Source organism: Poecile atricapillus, chromosome 1 (genome assembly GCF_030490865.1).
Source record: "Poecile atricapillus isolate bPoeAtr1 chromosome 1, bPoeAtr1.hap1, whole genome shotgun sequence".
In the NCBI taxonomy this organism is placed as follows: Eukaryota; Metazoa; Chordata; class Aves; order Passeriformes; family Paridae; genus Poecile; species Poecile atricapillus.
The window spans coordinates 145,947,396-145,962,118 of record NC_081249.1 but is presented as its reverse complement, the minus strand read 5'-3'; the positions used below and the strand labels follow the sequence as shown (position 1 = coordinate 145,962,118).

Here is a 14,723-nt window from a genome sequence, read left to right as displayed (position 1 = left end):
TCATGTCCCCTAATTTTAAATCCTTAGCCTCAATTCCCTATAATGGTTCAGGCTAGAAAAGGGCTGCCTTTAGAAAACTGAGAAAGCACTTGTGACCAGATGCAATTCAGGCTTACCAGTTTTCAACAGCTAGGTAACCTGGCCCTAATTTTGAAATACTAATTTCTACCACATTTTTCTTTGGTTATTGATGCCATCAAATAAAACTAAAAATTGCTTGAAGTATTTGGCATTATTCAAACTTCTCTTTTTTTGCACTGAAAGAAGCCAGGGCTCTAGCAGATCAGGAGTTAAGTTGCAAGAAAAAAGCAAGCAACCCTGCTGCTCCTACACTTAATAGGGGGCAAGTTCTAGGGCAGAAAATAAAACATAAATGTATGCTTCAAAATGAATGGGACATCTAGTACCCTCCAACTCCTTTCCTTACAGTAACAGAGAAAAACTTCTGTAACATTTTCCTGATCAAGGAAGCAAAATCTTGCATGTAACACTAATTTCAGGACTTTATGTAGGTCTGGGACATATAAATACACCAAATTTCCTTCTCCTGAGCAGTATATCTCTCTTAGATATTCATTGCCTTTCACTCACCCTGACCAGCATGTGCAGTTTACATGAAAGCAGCTTATTAGAACAGAGTTGTTAGCCTGGAATATTAGTTGATTGCTACAGTCAAGCTTATGTGCATGTATTGATTCTATCTCCTGGTTTTGGTTACTGGTTCATACAAATTTTCTGAAACTTACATTTTTCTGGAAAATTTTTTTCCAGGTGGGGGTCTTTGGCTAAGAAAGAAAGAAAGAAAGAAACTGGTTCAGGTGATTTTGAGAATAAGGAAGGTGAAATATATACTTATCCAATTATTAAAGTGCTTTGATCTTATATTAAAGGACTTAAGCTCCAAAATAAAGAGGAGCAGAAAACTGAAACAACACAACAACCAAAGAAGAAACCAAAAGAGAGGATCTGATGCATAAGTACATTGCAAGTATTCAATGTGGTTTCATGTCTCTTATTCAAAAGCTATTATATTCTGCTCATTTGGCCTAAAATGTGGCCCTTCTTGCTTGACTTCTATGAACACATCAAAAGGTACTTCTAGAGCTCCTGTGCCCCTGCAGCATCCACTGGAGCCAAAGAGAGATGAAAATGCTCAAAACTTCTGAGACTTGTGTTCACGTTTATTTAGATGCCTAGGTCATGGGCCCACAATTGAAAATGTTGATTCCAAGTTTAAAATGTTGGCCTCATTACTTAACTGGTACCCTGATGAATTGTGAAGACATCTTAGGTAAGAGAAGGGACACAGTGTCCCCTAAGGATAAAATATTGCCCTTTTTAAGCAAATGGAAGATTTGCCATGGGCTCAAGAGAGCCAGCGTCAGGCACAAAATGCTACCCTGGAGAAAGCTGCAAAACTTAATAACACAGTTCAAGTTACTTTTATTAATACTTTTTTGGCTGTCATGACTGAATTTGCTGCTTTTCTGTAATTAGTAGATATTTTTTAAGGAGCATTGTAATAGCAGGATGTCATCATAGTTATTACAGCTTACATTACAATTGTAAGTACAATACTAAAATAAATTTCCCCTAAATTTTTACTCTCAAAATAGTCCTTTTTTTTTCACAGCAATTCACAAAAATAAAGTGAAAAAATATTAAAATCTATTACATTTAACTGAAAATTACCTATAGTGTTATCACTATCATATATTCAAGGACAAATACTTTGCATACATAATACACATAAGAAATATACACTAGAAAGCAGAGGTTTGCTTTCTTCCTTTCCATTCCAGTAAACTCTCCACTTACCCGTCCTCTAGGCCTGTTCTTTCGTTTTGGAATATCTTCTTCCAAGTCTTCTTCCTCATTCACTTCATCTGCATTTTCATCATTTTCTAAAACCCTCTGTGATTGAATAATAAATAGGAATGGTTAGAAGGAAAAAGGAGGACACATACAAGCAACTACTGCTTTTTACCACAGTGGCTGTGGGTTATTATCATTGATATAAAGCCAAATCAGATCCCAGTACCATTGCTTCCCTCTACCAAAGCGAAATTTGCACTCTTTTCCACTTTGAGATCACTAGGGAATTCCTACTAAAAAAAATACTACTGATATCAGTCACCTATGGTAAAAAGGTTCCTAAGAGAAAATACTGGCATCACTGAGCACCAATGTTCCAAGACAAGACAAATATTAGTATGCATAACTGCAGGCCCTGTCTGGGAATTTGTTTGCCTGGGTTTTTTATTTTCATTTGTTGCAATTTAAATTGTTTTGTTTTCTTCTAATGTTGAGAGTGCACTTTAGGAATACAAAACCAGTGGTTTTCTCCTTGGTAGCTCCCAATCTTCTTTCTTTAGCAAAAATAGAGAAAATTCCTCCATATATTCCAGAATGGATCTAGAAAGCCATGTTTTTCAGGGCTTGCACCACAGGTAAAACTCGAATCTAGAAGCTGGAAGTTTGTTGCATGAGAATGCTGAGGAATTACAGGTCTCATTGAGGTTAACGGTACCAACAGCAATAATTTGTTCAACTAATTATTTATTAGGAATAATACTTCATCAGCTCACATAACTGTGAGATGCCTGGGCCAGGAAATTTAAATCTTTTAACTTGATCTTTTGAAATGTAACCTCTACAGAACCAACCACGGGCTGGCTGTCCTGCATGAAAACATGCACAAGGCAGACATCACATGGAAAAAGGCCAGACAAATCATCACAACACTAATGTGGGAAGAAGTCCCATTGAAATTCCCTCAACCCTTGGCATGTCTGCTAGAAATACAGAGACTGGCCCCAGCCACTCCTGCCATTTATGGTGCTGTGCCATTTTGCAAGGGACTAATCTGGAATCACGAACTTACCCCTGCCATGTGAATATTCATTTAAATTACAGCCACAATGCAGACTCAAATAGTGACATCAAACTGATAGGAATGTTTTTCAGTCTTACTGTATTTATTCCTTCTCTCTAATTTCTACTTAAAAGATATTTGAGAGTCAGCAGAGGGGGAACATGAGCAAATCAGTTTATTTCTTTCCACACACCTCAAGCACCGAATTCTGAATTTGTGGGATAGACTACAACAGGAATTTCACATTTCAAAAAGTCTGTATTTAGAAGACCAGTTACAAAAGTTTATTCTTTTATTTTATTATTTTATTCAGCTCAATTTCTAAGACTAATGCTGGTCAGTGCATTACTAACAAGTTGTAGCACATGACAAGGATCCAGTCATAATTTTTGCTTCTTCTATTTTTGACTGTCAGGAAGCTGTTAATGAGCTCCAACCATCATGAAATACAATTTTACATAATATTGGAGGTACTAAATACTAAGGGTGTAAAAGTTAAGCAGGTTCCAGTTCTGCATACATAAAATGTTTCTTCCAAATTCATACAACTGCACACATTAATTGACTTCATCTTAGGACTGAAGTGCTTGAAAAATGTTGTACATGAGGAGACTGTAAGAAATGTAAGAATGTATGTAAGAAAATAAGCAAACTTACTGATATGAGTTTGTATTTTTATATTGTGCCATATCTTAAATCTTAAAGTATCTCAAAAAAACCCCAACAAAACAGGGGCAACCACATCTTATGTGGGACAGAAATAAGCTAATTTACAACAATAATACTACACAAGAGTTAAGAGAAATCACTTTCTTCCTTTAAAATTAAAGCATCAATTTAGGAAAGAGAGATAATATGTAACCAAGGGAATTTGGTGACACTGCCAGAGTAATTCTTTTAATGCTTTTATAGAAGGGGCATAACCTTTCTGCTGCATGGTCAGAAGGCTACTCTAACTCTTCTCCATCCAACAATAGAGACACACATTCAATACTAATTTACTGTGGGGTAGAATTGTCAATCCTGTTACATATCAACTGTACAGCAGGTCCCAGTGCCTGCATCTATTTAGCAGGGGGAACCCTTATATGTTTCAGCAGAATAACTTTTCTTTTCCCATAATGTATTTCTAAATCAGTTTCCCAGCCCTATGTAGTTTGGTGCAGCCAAGCACCAAGTCATCTTCTCCTGACAGATACTTTGAATTTGGGAGGGTGGCAAGTGTCTGGGACTGAGGTGGGAATTACAATTACGTCTATTCCACCTGCTCACTCTCACCACCATTGAGGCTGGGCTCTTTGGAGTCACAGCACAGACAAGTATGCAAAGGAACAAAAGAGAGATTTGCATTCTCTTATTTGTCACACCGATAAAGGCACTGATTGTGATTTTGATCTGGTACAGTCTAGCTGCCAGGTGCCAAAGTACACACTGAAAGCTGCATACTAGTGAAGGCTTTGGCAATCATTGTTCTACAGACTGAATCCAGATAAGCTGTGCTTGCATAAAATAAAGCAGCAAGACATGCCTTTTGCATCTGCTCTGATGAAACTGGCATCCAGGTGACAGGTCACAGCTACAGCAGTTTAGCTGAAAATCTGTTCTATTTTTTTTGCACCCCCTCCCTGCTCTGCAATGCCTGGATTTATGTCAGTTCCACTATCTCTGAGGTCTCCTTCCTCAGACTGCTGCTGGGGATAATTTGGGAGCTCAGATCACACAGCGACATTCCAAGTCACTTCTCAATTTCCTAAGGATGCTGCACCATGACTTCTTGTGACCTTGGAAGCAGGTGAAAACAGACCTCAGTGAGAGCTCTCAGCTTAACACACCCAGATGTGCTACTGAAGAAGCAAACACAGAGCAGGGCTCCTGCCAAGATTTTCCCCAATCCGTGAGCATGCTTCCTCTTTGATGGTGCTCATCTACCTGTGCAACTGGGAATGGGAGACCAATTGTGCTGCCCTCACCTGTGTGAAATTTCTAACAAATAGAGCAGTAAGACTGAACTCCAGGTAATACAGATTTGATGAAGCCTATCATTTTCTGTTTCATTTGGCATGGGACTGACCTCTCAAAATTTTACTATTTTTAGGTATAGATGCAATATTTTGTATCTCACCCAGAATTACCAATTTTGACACATTGCTAATAACTCTCACTAAAAATCCCTAAAAAAACTCCTGGCACAATGGTGTTTTAGCATCACGAAAGATGTGCTGCTGTGGGAGAGGCCCACTTTCCTAGTGATTTAGGATGTTTTAAAAGTGACATGGGCTTATGCAAGAACCTTTTATATTAGCTGAATTCCTTCTATAACAGACCTACAATTGTGTTTCAGCTTTTAATTGTTGAAGGATGGAATGGAATCTTGACAATTTTCAAACCATAATGCATGTGAAGAGGCAATATTTCTCATACTGCATCACTAATAATAACTGAGATATTTAAGATTACATTTTAAGCTATTTGTTTTTCTTCTATACCTTCAGAAGGCTACCTACTAATAAAAAAATCAGGAAAGGCAATGACACGTTTTAGTCTACAACAGCTGTGAATCCAAATTCAAAAAATCTGAAATCTGAAATCTGTGAAACTCACTTTAAATGTGAACCGTTAAAATTCAGTTTATAATTGTGATCCACCTCAGCTTCTCAGTTTTTTATGTACTTAACTCATAGTGCTCCAAATAAATTCCAACACAGGACCTGTGCAGAACACAGTCAAAGATTCTTGTGACAAGAGAAGCATGTGAGATACTGACATCATTTTGAGCATCATAGTGTAGCACAAAGGTTTGACAACATTTTGGCAGTAGAATGACACAACTTATCAGCAGATATACTGCTCTGCCACAAGACAAAAGACTGCTAGACATAGAGACAAATTGTAAAATCCAGCCCTGATGTCAGGGCATGGGGCTCTCCTTTACCTGGATTTCTTGTATAGTGTCTTCCTCTTTAGTGTCTGTTTTTTTCTCTATTCCCTCTCCACGCAGCAAGGCTTCCAGAGTTGTACTTTCTGAGGTGAACCCATCTTTTTTCAGAGGCAGATCAACTTCTGAAAAACAAAACACACTCACTTTGTGTCTCCCCGTAAGAGCTAACAAGCAGGACAGAGATGTCAAGCAGATGATGAGCAAACTTTCAAACTTGTTTCTGTCTTGAAGGGGAGCTCTTCAATTTCATTTAACCACTAAGAAACTCCATATATAATTAATTTCTATCCTACTGAAAACCTGGTATCTTTCCATTTGCTGTGCTTGTTTACAGGAAAAAAAGGCTGAATGTATTTTATCAGGCGGAAATAAATGGGATGAAATCCTTCTCCTTTGTGTAAACTCCCTATGCTTCAAATAAAGAACAAAACTAGGAGTTTTTAAGATACTGAAATAACAAATATAAAGAATCTGATCTACTGAAGAAGAAAAGTAGCATAATGCAGTTTAGCATCTGGCACAGTTTATGTAGCACATCTTCAGTCCTCATTCTCCTACACCTGGGCATGTTCCACATGTGGGAAAATAGAAAACTTGTGTGGAAGGCCAATGCTGAGACCTTATGTTGAAAAACAGAGACATGTCTTGAATTTTCCTGTAATACTGACTAGATAAAATCTCTGTTTGACTCCAGCTGGTGATACCAGCAAAGAAACACAGTTATGAGCACAGAATCTTGCCCATAAAATGGGAAAACACCCAGTCACTGCAGGAAGAGCCACAGGCTGGCTCAGAAACAGGCTGGGGACAGAGCTCCAAAGACACTGTGAATTTATGAGGAGGTTTGATGCAACTTGCTGGAGAAGTAAAGGAACAGAGCCTTATTCCCCTTTCAAATGCTGCCACTAGATTATAAGGCAGTGCAGCAGACAGGCAAATACAGCAAATTAACTTTAGCAATATGTTAAAATATACCTGGGCTATAATCCAGTTTTCCTTGTAGACCCTAGTCTCTATCCCAGTCATACAGAGACTCATTTAGAGCAATCCCCTGGCAGGGAAACATCCTGCACATGTCTTTTACCTGACACTGCCAGGTATGGATTTCTCAAGTACTCCTTCCTTCTAAAATTAATTCCTTTCTCTAGACTGGTATATTTACAAGTAATGTACAAGAATGATGCTTACAAATCATCATCTGGTGTCCTTAATTCACAGTTCTGTCTACTTATGCTTTAGAACAGTGTTTTGTTCCCCAGTCTGCCTGAAGCTCCCTGCCTTTCTATCACCATGAGCTGTAAATTCTGCAGGGCAGAAATTCATATGTTTTTTAAGTCCCAAATCACTCCTGCAAACTAAATAATGAATGAGCACTTCCACCTGGGACAGTAAAGTATAATCTGTTTCATGGGGGTAGTTGCATCCCAGGAATATCTTTGTTCTATATATGAAAAACTTTAAGTTAGCAAATGATTCAGTGTCCCTGATCAGTACTTCCACAATGTACTTGCTCCAGTCTTCTGAAGTGAGAGAGCATTGCTCAGCCAATAACCACAGAAAATCCAGCAAAAATTCCAGGAAAAGCTATTCTATTCATAGAGGGAAAGGCTGGGTACAAACCATGCAGAAAAACCAAACCACTGGGATTTTAAAGGAAACTCCCAGGACAACCCACACAATGGGATGGGGTCAACTGTGAATTGATCCCCCTTCTCATCACAAGGAGCTCTATTCAATCAGGCCTCTGTTTTCAGCATTAAGCTCTGCATACCCACCCCATTATGGCCCCTTCCCCAACTTCTCCCTGCTTGAGCTATTAAAAAGACAGAAAAGTCAAAAGAGAATCATACAGATTGAATTTCCCTGTATGAACTGCTAGTACCTCCCTCTGGATCCAGACATTTCAATAGAAAGAAGAGACTTTTGACTTGATTTATGTGCAAATCCCAACGCTTGAATCTGAAGTCACTGAGGAACCTCCATAATCATCTCTGGATGTGGGTTTGGCTTGGGTTCAAAGTCCTGTGCTTGGGTGCAAAAGGGCATTTGCTCTGTATTTAGAACCTTGAGGGACTGCAAACCCCAGGGGGTCATCATACATTCAGCAAGCAAAGAAGCTTCAAGCAAGCTCAAGGGCATTGGAAACAAACATGTCTTCACTGTGACAAGCTGTGTCTGTCTCTGGATACCAATACATTCAGCAAATGAATGCATTAGAAAAGGAAATGAGCAAGAAAAGGCTGAGGGATAAGCCTTTTCATATATAAGCCACATATATGAAGGTGGAACTACTACTCATTTGTTCCAGAGATATCAAAAATTAAGTTTGAAAAGAGGAAAAGGTAGGTTTTAAGGTCAAAACAGGCAGCTGTCTTTAATAGGCATGATTGTTCTGTGTGGCACTGCTACTTCCCAACAACAACACTCCAGAAGGACTTTTCATCCAAAACTCTAAGAGCGTTTTCTAGTTGCTAAATTTAACATTCCACTGATAAGGCGTTGTAAGGTAATATTTTTATTCACAGTTGATGAGGAGACAGAATTACCAAGAAGTTAAGTTAGTGAGCTGGGCATCCAGTGAAAATAAACTCAGTGTCTGCCTCACATTTTCCCACTAAGCTGACTGCCATCCAACTCCTTCATTTTCTTCTCCACTGCTAGCTACTATGAATGCACTTTAATTCCTAAAGAGCTCTAGAAAGTGGGAAAAAGCAGACACTATCTTATTTGTAATGTAAAGTTTACAGCATAAAAACCTTCTGAGGTCCAAATACAACCCCTTGTAATGAATTCAGTCTTTGTAATTAATTCAATCCTTCCTGGAAGATGGCTAGTCTGTAAAGGGTACAGTAATGGAGACAGGAAATTATGTTTCCAAGCCAGTTTTTGAATCCCCACAGATAAAAGTCTTCTAAAATCTAAAAGATAGTTCAGTTAACCTACAGAAATAGTTAAGCACTACCAGGGCTCATTAAATTCATTTCACTAAATCCCTTATTTTCTCTTTCCTATTCAACTATCCATGATTTTCCCACAAAAGCAAGAAAAGTATCTTCTACTCTTATGCCAGTACCCTAAAGAAAACTGAGGAGCCAACTCAAAAACCAAAATGTAGTTTTCATGTGAAAGATCAAGGCTTTCCCCAGTTCATGGGAACTGCTATTTGGAACTAAGGTGGGGTCCGTTCCACTCACTCTCCTGCTTATGAAGGTAGCAGCCAGTGCCTGAAGCTTCAAATAAGGCCAGAGGGAGACTCTTCTGGGCTTAAGAAATTAAGCTGCAACCCTGTGCTTGCCTCTGCTTTGATATTGCTCATGCCACACTATGCAGTCACCTCACATGCTGCAGAAGAAGCTATGAATGTCTGTCACGAGAGAAATGCAAAAGAACTTACCTACCCTAACATTGTGTTTCATTCTGAGAGATAAATGCAGTATCTCCCCCAGTTATTCTAAATCTGGCTCTTCTGAAAATACACAGAACAGTCCAGCCCTTTCTGAATTTTGATACACTTTTAGCTCAATGTTTTCCCACCTGATAGAGTTCAACAGTTAAACTATGGTTTTAGAAAGAAAGAGTGTTTCACTTCATCTATTGCCAGCCCCCTTGTTCTTGCTGGGGAAAATAGAAGTTCTTGACCAAAATTTTTGTAATTTATTTTAATTCCTCTCCTTTCATGGATAAACAGTCACAATCTTTCTTATTACTCTGCTGTGGGAAGTTTTCCATATGGTTCTGACAAACCTCCTGAGCTTTTTTTTATTACACACCAGTCTTCCCAAGATGGACCAGTACTGCATCTGGCATTTTCAGATGAAACCACATCCCCCATTTAAACAAATGAATTACAATAGTCTTTAGATTACTCCTCAGGCTGTGTCTTTCAATGGCCAAGTTACTTACTAAGCAGAAGAATTAGGAATCTTGTAATGGGGACAAGAACTTCCTGTAAGGAATACATTCAAACACACAGGTACAATATTAAAACACCCATCCCCCTGCCCATTCCCCAACCACATTTACATTTCCCCAGAGTGCTCTGCACAGACCTTCCCAGCCATGATTGCTCTCAATAACTTCATATTATGTGAAAATCTTTGTAGTTGGCAAAATATTCCCACTCTGCAGCTTGTTCATTACTGTATTATACAACACTGGACCAAGCACTAAACCTTGATGCACCAGCTGTAAGCCTTTATCTACAATGAAGGTTCTTTCTTCCATTATTTTTTATTCCAAAAGTTTTGATCTAAGATAATTCTTAGCTTCTCTTTGGAGACATACCAAAGATCTTCAGAAAGTTTAAGAAAATTGTCCTCTGTACCTATGTAAAGAATTTTAAAGAAGTAGTGAGGCATGCTTTTCCTTGGTAGGAAAAAATGTTGGTTAGAACCTCCTATATCATCATTTCCCAGGTGCTTTATTGCTTATATGTAATTACTGTTTCAATCAATTTCTCAGATGTTCATGTAGAATTTACGTGTCTTTAAATCTTTGAATCACATCCAAATCCTTTTTAAATATAGGTAATAGCATTTGCTATCCGCTAATTGTTCTAAATTCTTTGTAACTTCTAGTTTGTAACACAAGCTCTTCTTCAAACAATACAATTTCAAAGAACATAATCTTTATTACAAGTAATAACTACCAGTAAAGTCACTATAATTAAAAGCTTACTCTTTTATATGAAAATTTTAAGAAGGTTTGTAGATAAATTTCCTTTTGATTGGTACCGCAAGTACAATAGCACATGGTTAATGTAGCAGATACATGAACTAGTTAGAACTATACCAAATGGAAATGTCAAATGAACAAAAATCATCAATGAAAAATAAAATGCTATTTAAGAATTCTTCCTGTTTTAGTAAACCATCGTATTCTTGGTATCACAGCTAAATATTGTGCATATATTAAAACTCAAATATGTGTGTGTGCATGTAATTAAAATTTATGTTTCTTAACTTGGCAGAGTCCCTTTCCTAGTGATTAAATTAACATGGTTATTTCTGCTTACCAGCTCAATGCAGCAACCTTTGTATTTATTAAGGTCCTGAGACTGAAGTGGTAGAATATGAACAAGCGCCCATGCCAGTGTCATTCCTGTGTCTGTTTTCTACTGAACTGCTGCCTCCAAAAGAAGCACATTTTCACAAATCCCACAAAATGGTGGGCTTTTTCAAGTTTTGGTTTGCCAAAACGGCAAAATAGCTGCAAATTCCTATCCTTAAGTAAGCTACATTTGGTTTACAACGCATTGAGAGCTAAGCAACTTTTCAGTGTCTCTTTGAAACATAAATTAAAAACAACCATCCCTTTTTCTATACAGTGCAATGTATTTGTTTTACAATGGATCATTTCCATCTCCACAGTAGCAGCTGCCACCCAAACCATCATCTCTGTGCACTCGTAAGCAGCTCCATTTCCAGTTCTAATTGGGAACAGAGATACTTATTGGGTGAGTTCCAGCATGATCTATCACGCCAGAGACAGCTACTATGCAAACCAAAGCAATCCGGCTTCCAAAAACCTTCTTAGACAAACACTGACTTTGCACATAGATTCTTGCGTTTTTGTTTCTTGGTGCCGTTTTCTTGGAACATAAAAAGTGCCAGAGGAAACTATATGTTACGAGTCCATGAAGTGTTGTTTAGGATGGATAAATCCAAGGATATTACCTTAATAACCACTACCTCTTTAAAATCATATAGGTGGTCTAAAAAAGCCACCTAATTCACAGCAAACAGAACTACTGCTGAGTGAATGCAGCCACTAAGCTCATTAAGAGGATGTGGCAGGATGTGTCTGAAAGTGCAGTGCAGTGGCTCAGCAAGCAATTAAATCCCATGACAGTTTAAAATGAGAATCTATCAGTGTCACAAGAGTGTGAAGCCTCAGCATCTCTGCTGTTCCCACCCCCAGCGTTTTATTTATTATGGTGTACTGGGAACATGGGAAGTCAAAAAGATTATAATGAAATATGCCATATAAAAACCAGATTAAGCCTGCTCTTCTTTGGGGAAATATGCAGAGAGAGAAGCTGTCTGTTAGCTGTCGAGTTTGCAAAAGATACCATCTTTTGGGATGGTGCTCTCTGCCAGCAGACAGAGTGCCCCGGGGGAAATGGTGGTGAAAAACCCAGACAAGCAGCATCCATCCATCCATCATATGCTCATCTCCACATCTCCAAGGCACAAATATAGCGTTAGAGTGCAAAGGGTGGGGGCAGGGGGATGGAATCCCTTAAGAAAGACTGGGGAGACAATGCCTTACGTGAATAGCTGCATTTTGAAGCTTTTCTGTGTGTGCATGACCAGACTGTCCTTAGCTTGTTTGCTTCCTTGCTTGTTGTGTTCATGGCCGGTATGGTGCTTGTTAGCACCCTTGGAACTGATACATTCACAGCAATGACCAGAACCAGGTATACTAAAGGCAGGGCTCTGCCCCTGTCAGCACAGCTCAGCACAGCATATGGACCTTCAGTCCTTCTGCACATCCAGATCTCCAAAACCCTTCTTTCTCTACACATCCTGCTAGCCCAGGGGCAGATGCTCATGGTATTGCAATTGTGATTTAATGCTGATCTTCCGTGGCCCCTAAGATCCCACCCTTTTCTCCCAACGCTCCTGCAATCCAGCACCCATCTGCAGCAAACTTGTCACTGACAGTTCTACACATACATGGTCCACAGAACCTCCCGTCAGCCCAGCCATGGGCTTCCCCTGGGACAGATTACTGATAACACAGACTCTCACAATGAGTCCACAAAGCCAAACAAAGGTCCCTGGAGAGTAGTAAACATCCAATTCACTTTATTTTTAAACCAAACTGTAGTATAGCCATGCTCTACTAGAGATTGTAAGGCTACTCCAGGAATTCTTTGTCTCTCCCACCAATTCCACTCTGAATCTCATGTATATTATCATACTCTCAAGGTAAACTGGACTGTGGTGAGAACAAGAATCCAACCAAAGACAATGATAAACCACTTCTGGAAGCAAGACCACTTGAAAACATGAGAGTATTTATTTCCACAAAAACAAACCATTTTGAATGGGAAAAATAGTTTAGAGGACTCTCTATCCTGTAAAGCTTTGAAATTAATCTTAGAAAATGTTTGAAATTTTAGGCACTACTGAGGTGCTCTAGGGAGCACAGGGAGATTGGAAAATCCCAATGTCTCCCTAGAACCTACTCATGGAAAGCTGCTAGTCTCATGGTGAAGTTGGGGGAGGGCAGAGGGCAGGGAGAGAAAGTGAAGACAGGGGAAGATGTGATATGGGTGGGACAGTTCACTTTCATTCTCTAGCCTGGGCATAAATGCAGAAATATTGGAGGACAACTTTAAGACTGGGATTCAATGGAAAGTTTCTATCAGCCCCTAGTTAAAATATGTCCCAGGAGGCTACGAGACAACAGGAAGGAGAAATAGGCCTGCAGAAAATTGCAGAGGCCTTTAAACATAAGGTTAAGCATTGTTTAGTTTAACACACTATCAAAATGAAGACTTTACAAGCAGCTGTATTTCTCTGGCAGACTAGAATGCCTCTATAAAATCTCTCTCAAAAAAAACCCCAAATCAAAACAGCCCTCTTGTCAGTTGTCTCTTGGAAGTTTTCTACGGATTTATTTCTCAGCACAGATATAAATCATTGTCACATATAATAAGCTGTACCTGCTTCTCAAAGACTGCCAAATTACAGTACCAGGCTAAATGCTGGATCAAGTAACTACCCTTAGGGCTGAAATCATCTCCATTCAGAAATATTTCCATTCAATAGCATTTTTATAGCACTCATTTGTGTTCTGGTCATTCTTGCATTTGTGTTCTAGATGGGCTCACACTGCACCACAACTTCTGCAGCAAGACTGTAGGCACTATCAAGGCACAGAGGCAAGATAACTGCTACAATTTAGAGAAAAATATTAAATAAAAAAGCCTGTTCCTTTGGGTTTTGTGGTACCCTAACAGGGCTTCTGGTCTGTTGGGAGTAAAAGAATAACTTGGGCTACCTATCTGTAAATAGTCATATAGAATCACTCACACAGATAGATGATGGGCATTTTGACCCCTCCAAAGCACCAGAATTAAATAATTAACCAGACAGTTATCAGCAAACACCACTCCCCACCTCCCCACAGGTGAGGAAGTCATGCCCACATTGCACATTCTGCAAAGGGTAACAGGGAGTGGACCTCCACCGCAAGGAACTGCACTGGATGTGACAGAACTGAATAAAAACACTTGTACTGCACACAAACTCATACATAAACCATGTGTAGAGCCAGCCATGCCAACCTTCCTGCAAATTCTGTGAGATTCTGCATAGCTTCTCGTCCTTATCGAGGACAGTGGAGGGATACCTTTAGTAACAGATAAATCTCTGTAATGCAGTTATCTCTCAGCTGCAGTGCACAGGCATCCCAATTAATTCAGTCCAGGCCTAGCAGAGCCGGCACTAAGCCAGAGCTGATAAACCTGCCAAAGCCAATCTGAGTCCTGCAGAGATTCTTGGGAACCTGCTCTGCACATTCTGGTGCTCTGTACTGAGGGGCTTTTTGTGCTCAGTTCTGCCTGGCTCTGTGCGCCTGGGATGTACTCAGTGAGTACTGAACTGCATAAACCAATGGAGAACAGAAAGGCCACAACAAAGTGACAACGATTTTAGGATGGGACAGGGAGAAACCGCCCCAGATGCTGCCTTTGGCATCTCTGCTGTCCCACCAAGTGATACTGAGCCAAATTCTAACAGAGGCACTCTCTGCTTTTCCATCATCTGTCAAATGGAGATAGTCTTCACCTATCCTCTGGGGTTTGGTAAGTCTTGTTTAATATTCATAGGCATTCAGGCATTCAAATAAAGTGCACCAAAAATGCAAGGTGGTTTTACAGATTCTCACTGAGACAGTTTT

General features: G+C 39.4%; 1 protein-coding gene across 10 annotated transcripts in view; it reads right to left on the bottom strand.

The window, feature by feature from the left end:
• DPF3 (double PHD fingers 3) overlaps nucleotides 1-14,723 on the bottom strand; it is a 186,463-nt gene that overhangs the window by 84,998 nt on the left and 86,742 nt on the right. For 8 of the 10 annotated variants that reach the window (XR_009280056.1, XR_009280075.1, XR_009280071.1 and 5 more), the window contains exons 4-6: nucleotides 5,808-5,935; nucleotides 1,819-1,914; nucleotides 747-785 (exon numbers count right to left, since the gene is read on the bottom strand). Coding sequence is in view for 6 of the 10 variants with exons in the window: in XM_058860146.1 (XP_058716129.1) it covers nucleotides 747-785; nucleotides 1,819-1,914; nucleotides 5,808-5,935 (263 nt within the window). In the remaining 4 variants the exon portion in view is untranslated. The remainder of the gene's footprint in view (nucleotides 1-746; nucleotides 786-1,818; nucleotides 1,915-5,807; nucleotides 5,936-14,723) is intronic. The other 2 variants (XR_009280081.1, XM_058860237.1) reach the window with 1 other exon arrangement.